Here is a 25,350-nt window from a genome sequence, read left to right as displayed (position 1 = left end):
TAGTGTGACAATGCCAAGTATTTGACACCTCAGGGATCTATTATTATGTTGAGGTTCTGAGGGTTGTTTTTCATCTACCTTACATCAGCATCACTTCTCCTTGCCCCTGAGGAAGTAACTCTATAAGAGAAAAAGAGAGTTGTAGCCAACTCCACTTCTCTTCTCCAAAACTCTGGCAGAGTACATTTGCTTGCACATCAGACCAAAGCTGTAAAAAGATGGCTCTGGACAAAAATTCCTACCTTAAGATGAGCGATGGAAACAAAATCCCTTTGATTGGGCTTGGTACCTATTGCCCTGATGAAGTAAGTCAACTTTCTTAAGGTTTTCTTTTTCTGTCGCCTTTATGTGTATATAGGAAATTTGCTTTCTCAAACGGAAAGCCAACTGCAGTCTAAATAGGCCACCCTTTGTGATGGTTTTGCAGGGCCTCTCCCAAGGGTCAAACTGCATGTCATTCCATGAAGATGTTTGAGTTTTACAGCACAAATAGCTGCTGTTGGAGAGAGCCTGATCAGCCTCAGAGCCACGGTGGGCTGGGCGGAAAATGAGAGTTTAATCCTTATCCCTACTTCATGGACCCTGGCAGCTTACCCATTCCAAGTTTCTATTTGCATCTCTCCTGATGCAAATAGCAATTTCATTGTGTGTAGAGAGGAACGATTTTTGTCACGTCTGTGGCTGACAAGAGTGTATGTGTGTGTGAATTTCTCCTGCCTGTCCACTATTGTCCCAGTCTGCAGGTATTTGTACGAATGAATTTATTATTTCAGTCACAGACCAGTTCCAGCTCACATACAAAATCAGGGAAGTCATGAAACACAATAGGGATACATTTAAATTTGCAGTTCGGTGTAACAGGGACAGTACAGATATAGCAGCAATTAAAATATATAAATTAGATCTTACTCACTAAAATATAACCTGAAGTTGACAGGTATTTGTATTTGAAAAACCAGTTGCATTAAATGCGCTGATATCTTTATTTCACATTTGTTTGCCCTATATTTTGCAGAACAGGCACTGTTACAGGTGCCTCATTCTACATTTGTAAAAAAACCAATATTTTAGTGTGGCAGCACCCACATTTTGGAACTCCCTTCCTATTGACACTGATATTAACCATTCTGTGGCCAGAATGCTTTTCAATTATGTGAAAATATTGTTTATATGGCTGCAACAAATCCTGGTCTAGCAGAGAAAAGAGATATTGTTTGAATTCCAAAACCAATATTTTTTAATGCTGTACAGCAATAGTGATTTACATTTATATCCTGAACCTTTCTTCTATCATGGAACTCAAGGTGGCATGAATATATTTCCCATGCAGACACCGAAAAGATTCTGACTTGTTGAAGCTAAGCAAGATGGTAGCTTGCTGCATCACCACCCTTAGAGAACATGCGCTGGGAGAGAACCCAATTTTCTCAAATGCTTTATATGTAGATTATTGTCCACAGTGCCTTAAAATGACTATGGTTGGCATCCAATGCACTCATTCTATTAATGCAAGGATTTGTGCTTGTGCGGTAGAACTTTCCCCATGTTACGGTACAGCCCCATGTTACGGTACAGCCCCATGGTGTTCCACGTGCAGCTGTTTTTCAATGCAAAAGTGGCACATGAGGAAACACAACCAAGTAACCCTCCTGCCAAAGCCAGTGAAACTTGCTGACTCTATTTGTTGTTTTAACCACCAGGTTCAAAAAAGCAAGTGTGAGGAGGCTATAAAGGTAGCCATTGAGCTTGGCTTCCGCCTTATCGATGGAGCCTTCATCTATGGGAATGAAGAGGAAATTGGACGAGGGATGAATGCGAAGATTGCAGATGGAACTGTGAAAAGGGATGAATTGTTTTACACTGGAAAGGTCAGTAAATATTAGTTCCTGTAGCAGTTGGTTGATTGGTAGACAGGCTTTGCTTCTACCATCCTTTCCTAACAGCTAAGGCCATGGAAGTTCATTTACTCAAGTCAGTGGTTTCCAAATTTTACTTCTTTCCTTTCCAAATCGACTTGACTCCTGAGGAATCCCTGTGTAATGTAGACATCCTCACCATTGCCAGGAAAGAAGACAAGGGTCCTGCACCTTTGGCAGTTGTGCAACAGAGGAATTTCAGAATGTGTTGCTTGTCGTACATGCAACAACTGCTGAAATCCCTTCTCTATACAACTAACGAAGCTGCAAGAGCCTGCTTCGTTTTGTTTTTACTTGGCCGCCCAACATTACGCTGAGAACATAACTCAGGTCATTTCCAGACAACCTGTTTACTGAGCATTCATTTGGATTTGTTTGCAGGGAGGTTATGCAAGATCAAGGGCAAGCAATTGGTATCCCACACTTTCTAGTGCACTTTCCTTGCTGCAAAAAGTTCAATTTGTTTTTCTTAGAAGCAGATTTGCACCAGAGCAGCAGATCTACTTGAATTGTGCAAGCTGAATTTTGCAGTTTGCCATTGAATCCCAATTGCAAAACTCTGAAGATGCCCTTAGAGATATACCCAACATTACACTATGTCCACCCACTGAAATGGAATCCTCTTGATGGGCAAGCAGCCTGTTAGGGAAGGTTGTCTATCACTGGTTATCTTCTTGCTAAACTCCTAGGGCTCTTCCTGACCTATTTTACAAATATTCATCCTGTTTTGCTGTACAAAAAACTTAGGTTAGACTATTATCTGGTCTTTACCGAGTGTTCATTCTGATGTCTTTCTGATGAGGTTATAAGGCAGGCATAGGCAAACTCGGACCTCCAGATGTTTTGGGACTACAACTCCCATCATCCCTGACCACTGGTCCTGTTAGCTAGGGATCATGGGAGTTGTAGTCCCAAAACATCTGGAGGGCTGATTTTGCCTATGCCTGTTATGAGGGAATGAGCACTTATCCTGATTTGTGGTATTTACAAGTCTTCCTGTCAAGTGTTCGTTCATCCATGCATTTTCTCATTGCTTTCCTAACTACAAAAAGTCTATTGAAAGAAAGAAAAAAGTACAGTGGTACCTTCTCAAACGGCTTGGTTTTCAAACAAATCAGTTCCCAAATGCTGCAAACCTGTAAGTAAGTGTTCCGGTTTGCGAACGTTTTTCGGAAGCCAAACGTCCGATGCAGCTTCCGTTTGAGTGCAGGAAGCTCCTGCAGCCAATCAGAAGCCACACCTCGGCTTTTGAACGGTTTCAGGAGTCAAACGGACTCCCAGATCGGATTAAGTTCAAGAACCAAGGTACCACTGTAGATTTGTTGCACCAGTGTGATAGAGTGCTTTATTCTGCTTTAATTAAAGTTCTGGCATGTGCTTGATTCCCACCCACAATACATTGGCAGTCTGAAAGTGCACCTGTTAAGTTTCCAGTGAAGCCAAGGTGTCTCAGAACCCAGTTGGAAAGCCATTGTTTTAAGAATGCTCTCTTAAATGAAAGTTAGACTATGGAAACTGCAACTGACTGGCCTCTTACCTATATGAAAAAAAAACCCCAGTGCGTTCTCTTAATAATTTAGTCACATATAATTTTACAACTGGAAAATGAAACTCCCAGAGTCCTTTCCTTTGAGGCAATAAACGAGCACATTATGTATGCTCATTTAGTTTTAACTCTACCTGGGAAGATACAGCCTTTGTGAAAAAGAAGCTATGATAATAGGCATACAGACTGGCAGAAATTTATCTGACACAATGGCCATTGAAATTAATTGGAGTATGTCTATATGCTTCAGTAAGAACCATTGATTCTGAAGGTGACCTGTATCCATGTTCTACTGTTTGAAACCCTTTACAGCTTTGGGGCACCTTTCATCGCCCAGAACTTGTCCGGACAAGTGTGGAAGAATCTCTAAAGAAACTTAAACTTGATTATATGGACCTCTTTCTTATTCACATGCCATTTCCTCTCAAGGTAATCCCCCCCCCCCAATCACTAGTTGATGAACCAAAATCAAACTTTCCTTCCTTGCTTGCTTGTAAAATTCTCATCTGAAAAAGAATAAGTGTATATTAAGATGGATTTACTGTTAAGCGTACACATTAATTGTTTTGATCAGAAACATACCCATGTTGGTTTCAGAAGGTGACAGAGAGGGAGACAGACAGAGAGAGAGAGAGAGAGAGAGAGAGAGAGAGAGAGAGAGAGAGATGATGCCAATACTGTTTCAAATGATGGGAGCAAAGTTTCGGATCATATGTAACTATCCTTCACACTTTAGATGTTCTCAAAATCAAGGAAAAATAAGTAGGATAGTTACCTACCCATGACTGCTGTCTTTAAAAGGAAAAGTTTTAGTGTAGAGATGATGTTGGCTCATATGACAACTATGGCTAATGTTGTCTCCTGTGATGGGCAGCAGTTCTCCAAAATCTCAGAGGCCTTTTTCTTATTAAAAAAAACTTTCTTTAAGTCCTGTTACCAAAACCTTTTTAGCTGGTTATATGGGAATTGAACTGGAGGGATGGGGAGAATTCCCACTGGTACCAATGGGAGCAAGATCACTCTGAGTAATAGCAACCTAGAGTAGGATTTTCATTGAGACTGCAGTGCAGGCAGGAAAAGGTTACCCCTCACAGTACTCTAGTTAGAGTTAGTAACTGTAAAAGTAACAACAATTGCAATAGAGTTAATTTGGTTCTCCGTCCAACTCTGATCAATTAAGTCATAAGTGTGCACTAAAGTGTAACCGTAATAACAGAGGAGTGTCTTTAAATATGTGATAAATTGCATTCCCTCACCAATTAGAAAGTCAGGAAAAGCCCCATTTGGACCACAAGGGGGGAGGACATATAAAATAATCTACATCTGGAAACGTATCTTAACCTTGTTTGCAAATGTACAGCAATAATCATAATCCACTAAGTGTAAAAAAGTCAATGCTTTCATTTTGTTTAATCTGCTTTTACAATTGTTTCTTGATGACGGGTTGTTTCCAGACTGACATCACAAACTAGCAGGTGTCTACTCAGAAATAAGTATCACTCAGGTAACTGTGTATGTGATAGCCTGCTTAGTCATGCTTAGTCATGCTTAGAGTCAACCTTTATAGGGGAAAGATGGGAAGTAAAATACTTTAAATAGGTTTTTGGTGCTGTTGTTCCTATGTTGAGTAAATTTTTATTTTTATTATTTTAAAGCCAGGAGCCAATCCGCTACCAAAAGATGAAAGTGGAAAGCTGGTCTTCGATGACGTTGACTTGTGTCAAACCTGGGAGGTCTGTATCATCACAGTTGTGTAGCAACAGCACGACAGTCCCACAAATCAAAACTGTACACTTATTTCAGCAGCATAATTTATATAGCCTGCTTTGTTTATATACTTTCATCATCTTCTGCAGGCCATGGAATTATGTAAAGATGCAGGTTTGGTGAAGTCTATTGGTGTCTCCAACTTCAACCAGAGGCTTCTGGAAAAGATCCTGAACAAACCTGGCCTCAAGTACAAGCCTGTTCTCAACCAGGTATAATTCTTTAAAAACAAATAAATCACTGAACACGGGGAGTGAGATTGCATCAGTGGAAAGTGTGGATGTGGGTTCTGAATTCACAATAACTGAGGGCCCTGATTGTGCAGGAATCTTGGCCACAGTTGTATCCACATGGAGCTCTGTTCAAAAATTCTGCTAAATGCACGAAGTGCAGGGAACTTGAGAATGGATCCAGCAGGCAAAATCCCACTTCCCCGTTCCAGATGTTCAGGTCCACTCATAATGCTCTGTCTTCAAGAACCAGTTTATTTTTGTTGTTTTGTAACAAGACTGTAAAGACTGCTCCTCTAGACTGTGCTTCTTACTCTTGGCTTGTGCACAAATTCTCTACCAGGTCGAATGCCACCCTTATCTCAAGCAAGCCAAACTGCTGTCTTTCTGCAAATCAAAGGATATTGTCCTGGAAGCTTTCTCTGCTTTAGGATCACAGAGAGACGAGGCGTGGTAGGAGAAAACACTGAACTTTGGTCATTTATTCCAGTATTTCAATGATTAGCCAATAATTAACCAACAACTGTAGGGAACCTTTGGCCCTGAAGATGTGGTTGAGTTACAACTCCCGCCAGCTGCAGCAAGCATGCCCAACGGCCAAGTATTATGCCAGTAGCAGCTCAGCCAAAGGTTCCCCATGCTTGTTCTAGAGCAGCAATCAAAGATCAGTTAGGAAGGAGAAAAGTGCACCATCAAAACCAGGAAGAATATCTGATCCAAGATAGCAAATATGGGATCAGGGGAAGGGGCACAAAGGTAGTCAAAGCCATACAGAAACTAGGGGGAAGGAATGTGTGCTTAACAGGGGTAGATGAATCTGATAGTTTGGGTTTCTCCTTTTTCTTAAGTTCCGGTTTCCGCATCATTCCGCATCAGATTTAAAGTTTGCAAACTTTTTTTTTTTTTTTAAGAAAAATTTCTAATGAAAATTTGACAGCATTTTTGTGTGCATTTCTGCTAATGCACACATTTCTGTTTGCAATGCTGTCTACCAGACCCAACCATTTTAAGCAGTGTGGACTAAATCCCTCTGGGATTCGCTTCTAAACTTGCAGCTGCACCAAAGGAGGAAAGGAGCATATGAGTTCAGAGGGAGGCTAGGCTCAGTCCCATCTTAACAAACCATGGTTTATCAGTATATGAATATGGCCAGTAAGACTGACCAGTCAATATGCATAGGATTGTGCTTTTGTTCTGCTGTCCCTGCCCTCTGCACAGAACACCTGTTGATGATCTGGTCTAAAACAGCTTTATACTTACAGTGTCTAGATATGCTCAAATGTTGACTTGAATATGTCACAATATTGCTATTTAATGACACCTGAGGTTGCTTTCCTCTTGCAGGATGGACACAAGTACGCCAGTTCTGCGTGAGGAACCAGTACTGGTTGACCTTGCTAAGAAGTACAACCGAAGCCCAGCGCTCATTGCCTTGCGCTACCAGCTGCAGCGTGGCATTGTGGTTCTGGCCAAGAGTTTCACCCAAAAACATATTAAAGAAAACCTGCAGGTAAACCGGCAGTTTGCAGACACAGTGAACCAAAGTCTAATGTGTACTGCTTTAGGTGAGACATTGGGAGCTGAGTGTTTGTTCATATCTGCACTTTAAGTAGAATAACCTACCGCATACTGAACACAAACCAGTAACAGACTGTCAGAGTTAAGTTGTGGGGTAAGCAATAGTGGAGATGGGGTCCATCTTACTCACAGGAGCTCAACTGCGTAAGCAGAGTTGAATGGGAACCATTGATGTCTAAAACACAATGAAAATGCAGGTGAGATCAGTGAGAGATTCTGCAGGATAGGGGAGCCAATGTCTCCTCTTTCTGCCCGCTTTGTCTCAGCACTTGAGCTTCAGAAAATCTAGAGCCTCTTCCCATATGAACCTACCCAGACCCTGAGATCATCTTCTGAGGCCCTTCTTCGTGTGCCTCTTCCTCAAGAGGTCCGGAGGATAGCAACAGGAGAACGGGCCCTCTCTGCAGTGACTCCCCGTCTATGGAATGCTCTCCCCAGGGAAGTTCGCCTGGTGCCTTCATTATACACCTTTAGGCACCAGGCAAAAACATTCCTTTTTAACTAGGCCTTTGGTTGATCTTATTGACACCCAACACCCTTTTAGAATGTGGCTTTTTGGGGGAGAGGCGTTATTGGGTTATTGTTTTTGGTTTGATTTTATACGTTGTGGTCTTGTTTGTGAACCGCTCTGAGACCTCCGGGTACAAAGCGGTGTATAAATTGAAATAATAATAATAATAATAATAATAATAATAATAATAATAATAATAGAGCCCTTGCTGATTATATGCAACTCTGTCTCCTCTACTAGGTGTTTGATTTCCAGCTGCCTGAAGAGGACATGAAAACCCTCAATGGCATCAAAAGAAATGTTCGCTACATGAAACTGACAGGGTGAGTTGAAGGCGGCAAGGCAAGGGAACCTGTTGTTAGAGTTCAGCCTGATCCATATTGTCACACAGTGATACAGGTGGGCATTTGAGAAGCCCATGTGCGGAGGCAGCTCCTGGTGGGAATTAGGTGTTTGTGGTTGCAGCCACAAACCCATTCCTTGTTGCCCTGGGGAGGTGTGGTAGCACCCCTGACAATTTGGTGGGGGTGAAGGGTCATGGGGAAGTGGAGTGGGGACACACATACAAGCTGCACACAAGGGGCAGGACATCAGACTGGTGCTCAAAAGACGCAATTGATTACACCCAACACATTTCAAGAACGATTGCCCTCCAAACCAAAAGGTCTTCATGTCCCTTACTCTGGTATGCCAGTTAAAGCAGCTCAGTAATGGCACACAGTTATTTCCCCTTTTTGCTACTAAAGACTAAGGGCCTAAGTACAGTGGTACCTCGGGTTACAGATGATTCAGGTTACAGACTCCGCTAACCCAGAAATAGTACCTCGGGTTAAGAACTTTGCTTCAGGATGAGAACAGAAATTGCGTGGCGGCAGCAGGAGGCCCCATTAGCTAAAGTGGTACCTCAGGTTAAGAACAGTTTCAGGTTAAGAACGGACCTCCAGAACAAATTAAGTTCTTAACCTGAGGTACAACTGTATGTGTTCCCTATTGAGACAGTCAAGTAGAACCAGGGCCGGCCCTACTGTTAGGCAAAGTGTGCTTCAGCTGGTGCATCAACCACTTTTCTCCTCACTTTCCACAGGGAAAAGAGAGTAAATTCCACATTCAAATGCCCAGTGTGGAAGCACCCCCCCCCAGCCAGCCCCCTCCCCAGCTGATTCTTCTGAGCACCCTTCCCTTCTCCTTCTGTTGGAGGGCAAAGCTGTGTGCTTCACATGGCTGTCCTGCGCCCATATAGCTAGCCTGCTGCCCTCAGTTGTGGTGATGGACACTCAGGTTTGGTGAAGGGCACTGTGTTGCTGCCAATCTAGGTGTAAGTTTTGATTGTCATTCCAGCTGGCTTCTGTATATGAAATGTTCACCATGTTGCAATTTTCCTCAGGCAAGCAAATTGTGGTGGGCTGGCCCTAGGATGACAATCCTGAGATAGATAGCAAACCCACCAGCAAACATTAAGGGAATTGTAGTTCTCCGAGGGTAAACTCCAGTGGCTAGGCTTCATGTGCTTTAAATGTGTTGGATATTCCTTCTGAAACCAGAATCTCACCCATTCTTTCTCCTTGTAATTTAGAAGCTCCATTGATTATTATTTTTCAGATTTGCTTCCCATCCTAACTATACATTCGGAGATGAATAAAACCCTTTGACTGATTCCATCCTCGATGCTGTTCTCTACCTTCAACAGATGAATCTACCATACACATTTTTCTGTGCAATTTTGCCTAAAATAAAGCATTTTGCATGGTGTTTTCACTAATATATGCTCTTTAATGCATACAGTTGTACCTCGTTTTGTGGCTGGGATCTGTTCCGGAGCCCCAGACACTAGCCGAAAAGGATGCAGGGCAAATCATGGAGCAGTTTGCGCTTCTGCACATGTGCAAAGTGTAATTTAGCTCTTCTGCGCATGCGCAAGCGGCAAACCCAGAAGTAGGAATGACTACTGCTGGCTGTGAGGATTTAAGGGCACAGGCTTTTGATTGTCTTTCAGCTCGACCTGAAATAACTTCTATGTCCCAGGGTTCACAGTCTCAGACCTCCAATTATATTATCAAGCTGCATGTGGGACCTGGATCAAAGAGTGGATAATCTAGTTTTGAAATTGTTTTATGGTTTATGTTTTATGGGTCTCTGGATAGCAATAAAGTATGGATGGAGACACACACACACACACACACACACACACACACACAGAGAGAGAGAGAGAGAGAGAGACAGAGAGACATATATCTATATATTCCTTCTTCTTTTTCTTTTTTTCTCCTTTTCTTCTCTTTCATGATTCACCTTTCTTTTTTCTTCTATATTATAATTTTACTTTTCCTTATTAAATTTTGATTCTTTTTTTAATTACTTAATCTGTTTGACGACTGTAAGTTTTGTTCTAATTGTTTGTGTAGGCAACATAATTCAATTTAAAAAAACTTCTATGTTTTTCTGGTCACTCTATTTCACAGCAGATGATGTTATACGCATGCATTTTATCTTCTGGAATCTGTAACAATATTCAAAATGTCCTTGCTGAAATCATTTGTTGCTACTTGCTGTCTCCCACTCAGCCCCTGCTTTGCGTAACGTGAACCCTCCAGTAAAGGCTGAGGCTGTGGACACGCTTCCTTTTAATCTGCATTCAGGGTGAGCGTTGTGCACACGGTGCCACGTTCCACACAGAACACCAGCTTCATTGGGTTAACAGATGCCTCCACATATTTCATTTCTTATTTTGTTTCTGAGCATGTGTTTTCATTACAATAATGAAGAAAAGGTTTGCATACCTCTTAGGCTTGCTTTTTGTATGTCTAGCATTTACTGATCTAACAAAGAGGTGAAGTTTCTTGATTGAAGATTGCAATAAGCCTCTGCATTGCTTTATTGAAACGCAAAGAAGAAGAAGAAGAAGAAGAAGAAGAAGAAGAAGAAGAAGAAGAAGAAGAAGAAGAAGAAGAAAGCTATTTTTTATCCTGTGAAAACAACGCTGCTTAGTCCACAATGAAACTGCTGGTGTAGCAAAGGACATTCTGTGAAAGTTACTGATAAAAAGTTGGTCATGGATTATTTATCCTGTGAAAGCAATGCTGCTAAGTCAACAATGAAAATTGTGGGGCATCAAAGGACATTCTGCTGAAAATTACTGATAAAAAGTTGGCCATAGGTTTCCCCGCCCTTCTCTCTCATTTCTTTGGAGTATTTAAGCACTCCCCTCCTTTTGTGCCAACAAAAGACATTTTATTGGAAACACAACCTTCATTTTTCTCACTCGAATTTTCCCTTTTGCCACAAGAGTGTCGATCAGTTTCAGCCTGCAGCCAAGAACTGAACAAGCACAGAAGCAGAAAATGGAACTTAGCAAAGACCGTGGCATTACACTGAATGATGGGAACAAAATCCCCGTATTGGGGTTTGGAACCTATACCCCGGACACTGTAAGTACCACATTTAACTCTCAGAATGTCGTAACTTGTTTTTGAAGAGCAAAATCCCTGCCAGCTGCTGGGTGCTTCATACATTGCAAAGCACAGCACAAGATGCCTCCCCTGATCTGAGAAGCCAATTGTGCATGAGAACTTCTTGGGTCACAGCAGCCAACAATGCAACAGGTCCCTTGCAGCACATAAAGCGCTGCTTCTCGTTCAACAAGGGTCCTGAGCCAGCAGATTCAGGAGCAAATAATGTTTTGTGCAAGACTTGGCTGGTTTGTAGTTTCCAGTGTGAATTGCTGCAGGGTTCAAAGTCCCCAGTGCAAAACTTCTAGTGATATTTTGAAAAATATTTCTATAGAACTATAAGTGCCCACTATTTTTGTAGTTTTGTTGGGAATAACAATATTATCCAAAATTAGCAGCCATTAGCTAACTATTCTGGACACTAACAATAAATATAGAATCAATTCTTTATCCAAACCATCTTCATTTGGTCCATATCACCAGCAACACAAATGAAGGGATCAATGTAAGTTCTTGTTTTGTAATTAAATTAATTTCTAGGAATATCAGGAATTTACCAAATAAAAGTTACCACTCAGTTTTTCAAAGGAATCTTCCTTTTTCCATTTTTCCAATTCCAATTCATATGTCTGCTCCATTCACATATAAAGCGAGGGTAGAATCTATTTTATACAAAGAGATACTTGCTGACGAAGACACTTCCTCGACAGTGTTCCGCTGTTTGAACCAAAATAACCGACAAGTTAATTGATTGCTCATTTTCAATCCTGCATGTGAAGAGAGGCTCTGGCACCCTGAACAGATGTGATTACTAGTGGATCCAACGGTCAAGAAGGCGGTTTCTGTATGGGCCACAGAGGGAAATGACGGGCAGATGGGGCTCATTCAGCTAGGGAGGTAGCCTGTCTAGGAGAAGGAAAACTCTGCTCTTGAACCTCTGCTGCCTTGTGGGATATCTTCAGGAGAAGAAAAGGAGTAAACCCTACACAAATCTGGGCTGGAGTTCCTAAGACGGTTGGGTGGTGCATTGCATGCCGCCTCCTGGCAACTCCTGCAGCAAAGCTGGTGCCAAATGTATTAGTCTGTATTCCTTTGGATCACATCAGTGAGGATGAGAGAGAGGCCTTTTCATCTGGGCAGCCCAGGACCTCTATACCCACTGCCCAGGCTTGCGCCCCAGGGAAGTCACTTTGGTGCTGCTAACACAGCAATTTTTACTTTCCCCCGGAGGCACACTCCATTGTGTGCTGAGACAGACAGATGCCAACAAGAAGGATGGAGGGATTCACATCACTGACTTGCTTCTCCCACGGCCATAGCCTTGGATTCCAGCAGAAATCAGGCTTGGCCCCATCTCTCAGCTGCCCAGCCTGCCTTCTGCTTCCAACTCCTGGATCTCTCTCTCACACACACCCTAGTTTTTGTCTTTCTAACTACCCACCCATTTCCCCTCTGGCACAGAGCTGCTTCATTTATTTACATAACATTCCATACTTAAGGGGCCATTGCCAAGAGACTTGCATACCTATTCCAGTAATTGGTTCCTTCTTATATCCAGAGTTAGAAGGAATTCAGGCATAGAGCCAAAACCCCACTCACATCAAATTTTTACACACACACCATTAAATATTTCATTTTTTCACAATAGTGTGTGTGTGTGTGTGTGTGTGTGTGTGTGTGTGTGTGTGTGTGTTATAACAGTAACACCATCAATAGAACATAAAAGTCAAACCAAAACATGGAGTACATTTTATGGTATTGTCAGCTATGAAACGGTAAGGTACTTTGTATACATAATAGAGAGCCAGTGTGGTGTAGTGATTAAGTGATAGACTCATAATCTGGGTAACCGGGTTCACTTCCCCGCTCCTCCACATGCAGCTGCTGGGTGACCTTGGGCCAGTCACACTTCTTGAAGTCTCTCAGCCCCACTCACCTCACAGAGTGTTTGTTGTGGGGGAGGAAGGGAAAGGAGAATATTAGTCACTTTGCGACTCCTTGGGGTAGTGATAAAGTGGGATATAAAAAACTCCCCTTCTCCTTCTTCTTCTTCTTCTTCTTCTTCTTCTTCTTCTTCTTCTTCTTCTTCTTCTTCTTCTTCTAGGTTCACTAATTAATTAGTACTCTCCATAGAGATACATGTGTTATAGGGGGTTGCAATGACTCTGCTGACTTATTGATGTGATCCTGAAAGTCCTAAAAATTGTCTCTCTTTGCCTGACCATTAATAAATCCATGAATAAATCTGGCATGTTTGGGTCAAGCACTCAGAAATTGCTATTTCCCATACATGTGCATACTGTCAGGAGCTCAGCCTACACACGAGTAGGACCCTGGCAGAGACACATGCCCGACTGGTGTGTTCCCTCCCTCCTGGTCGATCGTTTGGGAGCTTCAAAAGCTTTCTTCTGCCCGAACATCACAGCTACCGATGCCAACCGAAACCGGCACATATAGGGATCCGCAGAGTTTGTGCAATTTGCGTAACAGACCTCATCAACTCAACATTTTTCCTAATCTACTTTATTTAGATATAAACGCACACGGAGCGCTGCAACATGGCACCCTCTCTCTCTAGCATCAGAGAGAAAAAAGAAAAAGAACAAAGGACAATAGTCCCACTTCACGGAACACAGTAACACAAACATCCTGTCTCCGTCACTTCCCACTCTGTGGAGTCAAAACATATACTATCATGTGATAGACAGCAATCCCATGACTTCAATCATGGAGCAGGAATTCTAACACATATCACAAACACAAGACAAGATTTCATCCTGTTTCCCACCTGGCAGCTATCTGGGAGCACCCGTTTTAATTTCCCATAGTGCCTTGGTGTGTGCTGGCAGAGGGATTGTGGGAAATTAAAATGGCAACTCACCACCTTGCAACTTTGATTGGAGCCCTGTTGTCATTGCTGGTCAGAGCCACCTTGCCTCATGAAAGAGATCCCACGAGAGGACCCAGGCATCAGTAGGGATGAATCTAGACACATCAAAGAAGTGTTTCAGTTTAAACTGCTGTAAATTTAAACAGGGAAAACAGGTAGAAAAAAACAGGACTCCATTTCGCCATCTGGTGGCACAATGTTATATCGCACATGCAACACATACTGTATACATAAATTGCTTTTTCTTTACGCTTTTTCTTTCTTTTCCTTTGATGTGTTTAGATCCAGCCTAGCTGAGTCCCTGAGACTCAGGTCTAGTTTGAAAATGTTCACCGATACTCAGTGTTACTTACAGGTACCCTCTGATATTAATTTCCCCACTGAAGCAGAGACCTTGACTAACCTTTTCACCTTTTCAACCGGCAGGTTCCAAAAAGTAAGTGTGAGGAGGCTGCAAAGATAGCAATAGAATACGGCTTCCGTCTTATTGATAGTGCATATGCATACCAGACAGAGGAGCACGTTGGGCGGGCCGTTCGTGCGAAGATTGCAGACGGAACCATAAAAAGGGAAGACATTTTCTACACTGGAAAAGTGAGTGAATTTGGCATTTTTTTAAAAAAAAGAGTGGTACCAGTGGTTCCTCTGGTTACATACTTAATTCATTCCAGAGGTCCGTTCTTAACCTGAGGTACCAGTTTAGCGAATGGGGCCTCCCACTGCCAACACGCCACTGGTGCGCGATTTTTGTTCTCATCCCGGGGTAAAGTTCTTAACCTGAAGTACTACCTCCAGGTTAACAGAGTCTGTAACCCGAAGTGTTTGTAACCCGAGGTGTCTGTAACCCGAGGTACCACTGTAAAATATAGTGCCTGCATCATGATGTAATCCTTTGATGAAGGGCAATATATAAATTTCATAAATAAATGGTAAAAATAGTGTTTATTAGCAATGATGACTTAAAATTTGCTTTACCTCACCACAGCAATTCAAAATACTCTTCAGAACAATATTTGAGTGTGTCCTGTGCACACTGGAATAGTCATCTGCCACAGCTAAACTGTCCCGAGACCCAACAACTCTATGGCTGTGTGAAAATATAAATCTCTTTATATTTTTGACAGCTTTGGTGTACCTTCCACCGCCCAGAGCTGGTTCGGAAATGCTTAGAAGAATCCCTGAAGAAACTCCAGTTTGACTACATGGATCTGTTCTTAATGCACCATCCGTATTCTATGAAGGTAAATAATTATTGATGTCATAATGAAAGTATTGAGTACAATATTTAAATGTGTGGTGGGAGACCCTGCTAAAAATATTTTATACCCTGAAGGAACATTGGGAATTGTCATTTCCTAGAGATGCTGACAGTTCTCTGCTAGGACATATCTTAATCAAGGAATGATCGCTCCCAGATTTGGGGGGAGAAACCATGCCAGTTAAAGAAAACTTTTTCATATACTGATGACATTAACTACATGGGCATCATAAGACAGAAATCATGCGCAGAGCAGGATTTGGCGACAGAGTGAGGGAAGAAAAAAGGGGTTGGAGAGATGGGGAGACAGACCTGTGCAAAGAGAGAAGACAGTTTGTTCTATGGGGCACAGAAAAAATTAAAGCATATTTGGAGAACCTGTGGCCTTCCAGATGTTCCTCAGTTGCAACTCCTATCATCCCTGATTGTCCTTGCTGCCTGAAGCTGATGGGACTTGGAGGCCAGCAAAGCCTGGAGATCCACTGATTCCGCACTTCTGGATTAAAAGAGACAATACTGAGTTAATATTGCAATGGGGGGATGCTGGTGGAGATGTAGTCTAAACCACTGAGGTTCTTGGGCTTACCAATCAGAAGGTCGGCAGTTCAAATCCCTGCAATGGAGTGAGCTCCCATTGCTCTGTCCCAGCTTCTGCCAACCTAACAGTTTGAAATCACGCCAGTGCAAGTAGATAAATTAGTACCATTGTGGCAGGAAAGTAAATGGTGTTTCTGTGTGCTCTGGTTTCCGTCATGGTATTCCATTGCGCCAGAAGAGGTTTAGTCATGCTGGCCACGTGACCCGGAAAGCTGCCTGAGGATAAATGCCAGCTATCTCGGTATGGAAGCGAGATGAGCACCGTAACCATAGTCACCTTTGACTGGACTTAACTGTCTAGGGGTCCTTTACCTTTACCTTTACCTTTACATTTACCTAATATTTCACAGTAAGTATTTTTTCCTGGATAAAGTAACACTTTATCCCTCTTGAATAAACAAGAATGTGAAATGTGGTGCTTGTTTCTAGGCCTGAAATGCACTTATTCCCTCCGCCTCCTTCTTTTCCAGCCTGGACCAGATTTATTTCCCATGGGAGAAGACAAAAAATTGATTATTGACAACGTAGATCTTCGGCAGACATGGGAGGTAGGAAATTAGGAAATCCATCCCTTGAGTCATTCAGATACAGAGCACAGTAGCCTTCCACTAGAGGGGGCATGTCCAGAACAATGACTCACACAATGGCTCCTATGAGAGCTGGTGAACTATAAAACACCAATCTTAATCTGGAAAAAAGTGTGGTCCCAGCTATTCAACAAACACCACTCAACAAACATGTCATGTTTTCTTTGCCAGGCAATGGAGGCGTGCAAAGATGCCGGCTTGGTGAGGTCCATCGGAGTGTCCAACTTCACCCGTAAGCACCTGGAATTGATCCTGAACAAGCCAGGATTGAAATACAAGCCAGTGATAAACCAGGTCAAGTCTGATTGCTTTTTCTAGGGGTTTGTTCCAAGCATGGTTGAAAGCTTCTTTATTTAAGCTCTTTTGTGAGAGGACCTTTGTTTTGACGAACACAGCCATTCCCTTAAAAACTTGCTTAAGGCTATAAGGTTGCAGATCCAGTCACAATTTTGGGGGAGACTCCCCTAAATTCCTGGAACCAGTAATGGGTTCTCATTTAGTCACAACCTCTGAATCCTCAGACAAAAGGAAGTGTGGAGAAGTCCATAATGTTTGAAACAAGCATCTCAGGTAGAAGGAGGTCTGCAAGCAGTCAGTGTCAGGATCATCCTACACGCAAGTAGGACTCCGATAGAGACACATGCCCGACTGGTATGTTCTCTCCCTCCTGGGCAGTCGTTCGGGAGCTTCGAGAGCTTTCTCCAGCCCGAACATCACAGCAACTGATACCGTTAGGAACAGCAGAGTTTTAGCAATTCACGTGACAGACTCAGCAGCGCAGCATTTTGGCTAAACTACTTTATTTACATATCATACACTTGGAGCATTCTGACTCAGCTCCTTCCTCATCAGCACCAAACAGCAAAGAGAGAGAACAAAAGGCAATAGTCCTACATCTCAGAACACAGTAATACAAAACATTCCATCTCCGTCACTTCCCACACTGTGGAATGGAAACACACACCGTCATGTGATAAAACCAATCCCATGACTGCAAGCACAGGGCAAGAATCCTAACAGTCAGGGCCCACACAGCCTCTTGTGGGGACTCTGGAATTTCTCAAGTGGGGAGAGAAGGGCCTTTGAGTTAGGCATCTGGACAAAGCTGTTGCACCCAAGCAGCCCTGATTCACTTTGGTACTGGTGTATATTATGTAACCAAATGAGACCAGAGCACGCTAGTCCAAGGCATGCAATCTGGTAGCTAAGCAGGACTGATGGACTGACAATGAGATGTATGCAGCCGTAATCTCCCCGTACTACATAGACAGTGGTCCAGATATTCCCACTTCAATCATGGCTTCTTTGTACCCTCTGCCCAACCTTGGTGCACTATCCAATTCATATAAGCCAGTAGAGGGGACAAGGGGTTGGGAATACACACACTCCAGACAATTAGTTCTTATGTTCCCTCCCCCATACTTTCCACCATTGCTGAGCCACAGTGGTGATTTGAAGAAAAGACACTTTTCACATACAAGATGCATTTACACAGGGAGGATTACTGAAAACTATACCATTACTTCTTACATATGAGAAAAGACTGCTCCCTTAAATAGAATCATTGCCACCCAACCCCATCCCACTCCCCACTCCCCTCTTCCCCTGTCTTTTCTTCCCAACCTCACACTGTATGTAACACTAATGTCTCACAACAAATGAAACTGATCTGTAGAAAATGCAACTTGAAAAAAGAGACAATGCATGTATTTTTGTAAACTAAGAAATCTTTAATAAAAATAACAACAACAACTGCCCCCTTTGAAAAGTCTTGTGCCCTTCTACCCCTGATTTTATGTTCTGATGTCTCCACTGCTCAATTTGATTGGAAATTTCAGTTGATTGAGACCCTGATAAAGCAGAGTCCCAGATCATCTGCTCAAGTTGATGGAAAGCCAGGAAAATCCCCCATCAGACCCAAGGTTGGGCAGAGGGTACAAAGAAGTCATGATTGAAGTGGGGCTATCTGGACCACTGTCTCTGTGGTACGGGGAGATCACGGCTGCACACATCTCATGGTCAGTCCATCACTCCTGCTTAGCTAGCAAGTTGCATGCCTCTGGGTATAATGGCTCAACAGGGTTGGAGTGACAGGAGATTGAGGGGAAATAAGCCCTGTCCCCCATCTTCAGCTAACACATACGGTATTTCACGGATGAGGAACGTGGCAATGGAAACCACAAATGCAAGAATGGTCCTCTAAAGATTCTGATGCATCAGAAAACACAACACACTTTAAGAATGGTAACAGCCTGATATTTCAAGAAATAATAGCATGGTTCTGCTTTTCTGTCTTTCCTTTATTTCACCGTATTCTTTGTTTCATCTGAATTCTCACTTTGGGGTTGTGTTGGGGGATTTTGAATCCACAGGTTGAATGCCATCCTTATCGGAACCAAAGCAAGCTTCTGGCCTTCTGCAAGTCAAACGATATCATCCTGGAAGGATACTGTGTCCTAGGATCCCAAAGGGACCCAAAATGGTAAGAGGTGAAGCCAAAATGTTTGGGGACCACCTCAGGCACCACCTATGCCAGCTATTCTCCAGCATCCAGATCAGCTCTGAAGGTTGTACTCTTGGCCCCACAATTAATAAAGATCCTCATGGTGGATACCAGCACCAGGACCTTTTCTGTAGTGGCTTCTCAATTGGGGAAATCATTCCACAAAGAGATCTACAAAGCTCTTCCCCTCCCATTTTAGATAGTCTCAGAAACCTTCCCATTGCTGAAGTGTTTTATATATATATAACTGTTTGACTTCTCCCAAACATGTGTTTTTAAATGTTGCAGGCAGGGGGCTATTTAATAATTTCTGCTTCTGAAATTTTGTGCTGTTTTTAAATCATATTTATATTTAATGGTGCTTTAAACAGTAGAATGGCAGGGATGAAAGGGCTGCACCTGGCCTTGCATTTAAATAATTATAGCATTTCTGGGTGGAAACATCCACTCTGAGGAATATATCACAAGCTAAAGAAAGGAGTCTCTGAGCTTAGTGTGAAGGACAGTGTGTGGCGTCCTGTAAGAGTAACAGGCCAGGAATTAACTGGGAGGCTGAAGCTGAGCCAGGAGAAGTAGTAGCTGGGAAAAGACAGCCCACTTTGGACTCTTTCCAGTCAGGAGGGGAGAGATTCTTCTACAAAAAGAGAAGACTCCCAAACCAGTTAAGAGGTCTGTGGAGATCCCTTGGGTCTGTTACTTGGAGTACCTCAGGAGTAGGGTTGTCTAAGGGGTGTGTAACTGACAGGAAGTACCACCTTGTTTAAAGAACCAAAGTATTAAGCGGCAACAGCCATGCAACAACTGAGAAAGAACTGAAGTGAAAGAGCATTATAATCTGAAGTATCCTATGTTTCACCCACTTGTGTCATAAGCTTCCTTTGTTGTCTATTTGATCAAATCCTGCCTGAGACTCCAAATTATTAAGTTTTCCCTCACACAAGGGAAAACCCCCACAAGATAATCTGGGGTATTTTATAGGAATTCACGGAATTGGTGTTCTGTGAGGAGGGTGCACTATATTTAAGTGAGGGCAGGCCCAACGGCACCAGGGGGGAAAGTGCCATTGTGCCATTGCATCCCCGCCCCCAAATACTGATTGTACTTCAGCAAAGAAAAAGACCTCTCTTTTGTGCATAGATGCTACCGTTTTGGCTACAGAATGATCCACATGCAAAGTATGAGCTTGTGATTTATTTGGGGGAAGAGCACTATACTAAAAACTTTAATTAAATTAATTTAATTAAATTAATTAAATTAATTCAAATCAACTAACCGACCTTTAAATACAAAGATAGCATATACTGGATGGCCCGGCCAATGCTGTATTAATTTTAGAGTGAGATATCTATATTCTGGCCACCAAAAATGGACACTCTTTCCAGGTTGCTCTGCTGTCCTGTTGGTTGCAATCACCAAGACTGGCAGGGATGAAAGGACCCTGCATCCAGCCTTGCATTTAAATTATTATAGCATTTCACTTTTTACATAGCCTGTTCCCTATGTTTCTATTGTTTTATCTGTATTGGAAGCCACCCTAATGATTATTTTTCACAAGTGGGACCAGCAACAAAACTTTGCAATACTGAGTTCTCCTGTTCTGGCTTCAGTCCATCCCCATTGGCCTGTTGGGGTTTTTCTTTCTTAGTCCCCCCCCCCCATTACATTTTTGAACATATGCAAAGCTTGGGGTTCCCACTCTGGCAGAAATTTATGGTGGAGAATGGGATACTAAAAAATTAAATTTACTCACATCAACCAACCAACCAAACGTTAAATACAAAATACTTGCTTACTTGCTTGCTTAGATTTATATGCCACCCCTCGTCACTACCCTCTCAGGGAGTCCATTCCATTGTTGAACAGCTCTTACTGCCAGAATGTTCTTCCTAATTTTTAGTCAAAATCACCTTTCTTGTAATTTGAATCCATTGATTCAGGTCCTACCCTCTGTAGTAATAAAAAACTAGCGAGCTCCATCTTCCATGAGGCAGCCCTTCTGATATTTGAAGATGGTTACCACATCACTTGTCCGTCTACCCTTCCCCATGCTAAACATTCTTAGCTCCTTCAACCATTCCTCATGTGGCTCAGGTTCCAGATATTTTATCATTTTGTTCGCCCTCCTCTGCACATGTTCCAACTTGTCAATACCCTTCTTAAACTGTGGAGTCCAGAACTGGACACAGTATTCCAGGTGAAGTCTGACCAATGCATAATAGAGTGCTGCTATTACTTCCCTTGATGGGAACACTATACTTCTGCTGATGCAGCCAAGAATAGCATTAGCTTCTCTTCCTGCTGCATCACACTGTGACTCATGTTAAGCTTGTGGTCTACAAAGACCCATAGATCCTTTTCATACATACTGCTGTCAAGCCAAGTGCCCCTCATCCTATATTTGTGCGCATATATTTGTACATCTTGACACCAGAAACACACCTTCTCTGCATGTTGCTCTCCAACAGGTTAAACCCAGAAGCTCCTCCCCTGCTTGAAGTCCCTCTGTTGGTTGCGATCGCCAAGAAGTACAACAAAAGCCCAGCTCTTGTAGCTATTCGCTACCAACTGCAGCGCGGCCTGGTGGTCATAGTGAAGGCCGACACCAGAGACCAAATTGAGGAAGACGTCCAGGTAAAGCAGCATATATAAATCCATTAAAAAACAATACTGAAAAAGCACATCATTTGAACACTGTGATCTCACAGGTCACATAACTCGGCAGTTTAGCTATACACTGCATTTATTATTATTTATTTATTTATTTATTTATTTATTTATACCCCACCCATCTGACTGGGTTTCCCCAGCTACTCTAGGCAGCTCCCAACAGAATGGTAAAAGCACAATAAAACATCAAACATTAAAAACTTCCCTAAACAGGGCTGCCTTCAGATGTCTTCTAAAAGTCAGATAGTTGTCTATTTCCTTCACATCTGATGGGAGGGCATTCCACAGGGTGGGTGCCACTACCAAGAAGGCACTCTGCCTGGTTCCCTGTAACCTCATTTCTCGCAGGGAGGGAACCACCAGAAGGCCCTCAGCACTGGTCCTCCGTGTCCGGGCTGAATGATGGGGATGCAGACGCTCCTTCAGGTATACTGGGCCAAGGCCGTTTAAGGCTTTAAAGGTCAGCACCAATACTTTGAATTTGCTCGGACACGTATTGGGAGCTAATGTGGGCCTTTCAGGACCAGTGTTATATGGTCTCAGCGGCCGCTCCCAGTCACCAGTCTAGCTGCATACTGGATTTGTTTAAGTTTCAGGGTCACCTTCAAAGGTAGCCCTTTAGCAGTAGTCCAAGTGGGAGATAACTAGAGCATGTACCACTCTGGCGAGACAGTCTGCGGGCAGGTAGGGTTTCAGCCTGCATACCAGATGGAGCTGGTAGACAGCTGCCCTGGACACAGAATTGACCTGTGCCTTCATGGACAGCTGTGACTACTGAAGAAGTACTAGACAATATTTGCTGGGTTGTGACTTCCCTCATCCCTGACCATTGGTCATGATGGCAAAGACTGATGGGGAGTTGGAGTCCATCCACATCTGGGGGGGGCCACAGTTTCCCCACTCCTGTTCTATTGCAAACCTACATTACTATGCATATAAAATTCCCTCAGTGGGAGGACATCTGGACTGAAGCTGTTGAATGAAGGAATTGAACTTTGGAAGGTGATAGCAAAGTTTGCTTTGGTTTCTCTGTTGCTGGAAAAAAGTGCACTGCTCTGAGGTGCAAAAAGAAGACATGAGGTAAAAGCACCTCAGCATTTTATTTTCTCCCCCTGACAGGCACTTACTTTCCAGCTGTCTGAGGAGGATATGAAATCCATTGATGGCCTTCACAAAGGCATGAGCTATTTAAAATGGGACGTGTAAGTCATATTTAAATAGTATGCATACGAATACATAAAAGTGCTTCACGCAAGAATTCATACTGCGAGAGCAAAAGGAAGAAAAGATCTGTCATCCATCTCTTCTCTTCATAGCGAATTAGGTGAAACTATAGAAGGAATTACTGTGGATCCCTTGTACCAAAGCCCCATGCAGAGTTGGAGTGGGGTGCAAGTGTATGGACAAGTGTCCCTGTCATAGAATTGTAGAGTTGGGAGGGACATGGGGGTCATCTAGTCCAGCCCCCTGCAATGCAGGAATCTTTTGCCCAGCGCGGGACTCAAACCCATGGCCAGGAGATCAAGAGTTCCATCCATTCCCGACTGAGCTATCCCAGTAGTTTTTGGCCCTAGACAGTCTTGAAAAAGTCCAATTTCTGACAAAATGTAATGTTTGGGGTGGACTTCTAAACTCCCCATAATTTACCCCATGGCAATTCAGGATCTTTTTCCAATATAAAAAGCAAGTTGTAGCTTTGCTGCTCACCCGGCAGTTGCTCTGTGCTTTGAAACCAGGCTTCCAAATACCCTTGAGACCAATGCCATACAATGATGTGCAGACATTCCCAGGAGCATTTGATGGGGGAAAGATGGCTGCCTCATGCATTACTGCCAGCAAGGGACTCCCAAAACAGCATTTGTCCTTCTGCCCCTACCTGAAAGTCTCAAAAAGAAGCTGGGGAAGAGGGGGGAGACCTTTGACCCAACCCTTTTGTACCACTTTGATCAGCAACCAGGGCTGTATTCATCATCTAGGGGTTATTTTCTCTAGTGAGAAGACGGACATATGACCATCCCGATATTGCAAATGGTGGACCATTTTGACTTTCAGCCTCCCAGATAGTCAGCAGAGTGGGCATTTGATGGCAAACTCGGGGAGCTTACAATGCACTGTGTGAAATGGTCTCATGAGGCAATGGCTGGCAACAGATCAATTTTTGTTGCTTGTGCATCTTCCCCACCCTGGGTGTTGACTCTATTTTCTTTTGTTTCAGATACGCTAATCACCCACAGTATTACCCACCAGATGTGGAATAAGGACTCGTCTACCATCTCTAATTTATCCCCTTCTCAACCTGGGTCCTTTTGCATGGAAAACACTGGGCAAATCTGTGAATATCAGTTCCTCCCAGCATCTCATTTCCCATCTTCAGTTCCTCAAATCTCCATATCAGTTTGGGATGAAAAGAAAATCCCTTGAAAATTCATCATTGCAAATTTCTCCTACCATACACATTTTCCTTTGTACTTTTGGCCAAAATAAAGCATGTTTGCATGGTGTTTTCACTGACATATGCTCTTTAATGAATACTTTACTCCACTATACAGTGGTACCTCAGGTCACATACGCTTCAGGTTACATACGCTTCAGTTTACAGACTCCGCTAACCCAGAAATAGTGCTTCAGGTTAAGAACTTTGCTTCAGGATGAGAACAGAAATCGTGCTCCAGCGGCACAGCAGCAGCAGGAGGCCCCATTAGCTAAAGTGTTGCTTAAGGTTAAGAATAGTTTCAGCTTAAGAACAGACCTCCGGAACGAATTAAGTACTTAACCCGAGGTACCACTGTACGCATTTTTGTAATGGTTCTGTAGCTGAACAACTGCATCACAAAATTCAGAGAACTGCCACTTTCTCAGGATAACTGCATTTTGATTTGCATATTGGTTCAAGAAGTGTGAGCTGTGTAGTTTCTCCCTAATGTGTCAAATAGCAGTTACAAGGGGGTGAATCATATATTGAAAATAGCACAGGGGGGGAGGATTAACATTCATAAAAGAAGCATCTTATTGCCAAGATTATTTGAAATACCTTCAGAAAATAAAAAGAGCCTGCTGAATCAGGCCAGTGGCCCATCTAGTCCAGCAACCGGTTCTCCCAGTGGCCAACCAGATGTCTGTGGGAAGCAGGACATGAGGGGAAACTTCTAAATTACAAAGTCGCTGCTTCCACTTCTGAGGACGGGATGGGCAGGAATGACCATTGCTGGCTCTGAGGTCCTCTGCTGGCTGTGAGGAGTAAAGAAGGTTTTGAAGGTGCCATGTTCCACATCCTTTATCCATCCTAGTATTTCTTATGGTGCATTGCATTCTGATGCTGTTTACTCCAAACCAGAAGATGACTGTGTAACAAACACACCCTGAGGGACAGCTCAGTTGGTACAGCATGAGACTCTAATCTCAGCGTTGTGGGTTTGAGCCCCACGTTGGGCAAACGATTCCTGCATTGCAAGAGGTTGAAATAAATGATTCTCACTGTCCCTTCCAAGTCCACATTTCTGTGATCCTATGATCTGGAGCACTTTTAAAGCACATGACCCCTCAAAAAGAATTCTGGGAACTGTAGTTTACCTCTCACAAAGCTCCCATTCCCAGCATCTTTAACAAATCAAAGTTCCCTTTCTGTGTTCAATGGCACTCAGAACACCAGCTTCGTTGGGTTAACAGATGCCTCCACATGTTTCATTTATAATTTTGTTTCAGAGCTTTTCATTTCAATACTACAGGCTGAAGAAAAGGTCTGCCTAGCTCTTCGGCTTGCTTTTTGCATGTCTAACATTTACTGATCTAACAAAGAGGTGAAGCTTCTTGATCAAAGATTGCAATCGGCCTCTGCATTGCTTTATTGGAACGGG

At 43.0% G+C, this 25,350-nt stretch overlaps 2 protein-coding genes across 3 annotated transcripts; both read left to right on the top strand.

Annotated features, from left to right (window-relative positions):
• The first annotated feature begins 152 nt into the window (after window positions 1-152).
• Window positions 153-9,307, top strand: LOC309541403 (estradiol 17 beta-dehydrogenase 5-like). 2 transcript variants are annotated; one of them, XM_082239240.1, is made up of 9 exons: window positions 153-305; window positions 1,701-1,868; window positions 3,775-3,891; window positions 5,118-5,195; window positions 5,319-5,441; window positions 5,803-5,912; window positions 6,804-6,969; window positions 7,789-7,871; window positions 9,148-9,307. In XM_082239240.1, the coding sequence occupies exons 1-9, from the start codon at window positions 219-221 to the stop codon at window positions 9,185-9,187; spliced, it is 972 nt and encodes a 323-aa protein (XP_082095366.1). In that variant the 5' UTR covers window positions 153-218; the 3' UTR covers window positions 9,188-9,307. The 2 variants fall into 2 exon arrangements, with proteins under 2 accessions (XP_082095366.1, XP_082095367.1); XM_082239241.1 differs by lacking the exon at window positions 3,775-3,891.
• A 1,489-nt stretch (window positions 9,308-10,796) lies between these two features.
• Window positions 10,797-24,007, top strand: LOC309541398 (aldo-keto reductase family 1 member C3-like). Its single transcript, XM_082239235.1, has 9 exons — window positions 10,797-10,973; window positions 14,311-14,478; window positions 15,009-15,125; window positions 16,210-16,287; window positions 16,498-16,620; window positions 18,699-18,808; window positions 21,295-21,460; window positions 22,616-22,698; window positions 23,712-24,007. The coding sequence occupies exons 1-9, from the start codon at window positions 10,887-10,889 to the stop codon at window positions 23,752-23,754; spliced, it is 975 nt and encodes a 324-aa protein (XP_082095361.1). The 5' UTR covers window positions 10,797-10,886; the 3' UTR covers window positions 23,755-24,007.
• The last annotated feature ends 1,343 nt before the right edge of the window (window positions 24,008-25,350 follow it).

Source organism: Podarcis vaucheri (assembly GCF_965113315.1).
Source record: "Podarcis vaucheri genome assembly, chromosome: 10".
Taxonomy (NCBI): Eukaryota; Metazoa; Chordata; class Lepidosauria; order Squamata; family Lacertidae; genus Podarcis; species Podarcis vaucheri.
This window is presented reverse-complemented; position numbering and strand designations above follow the sequence as displayed.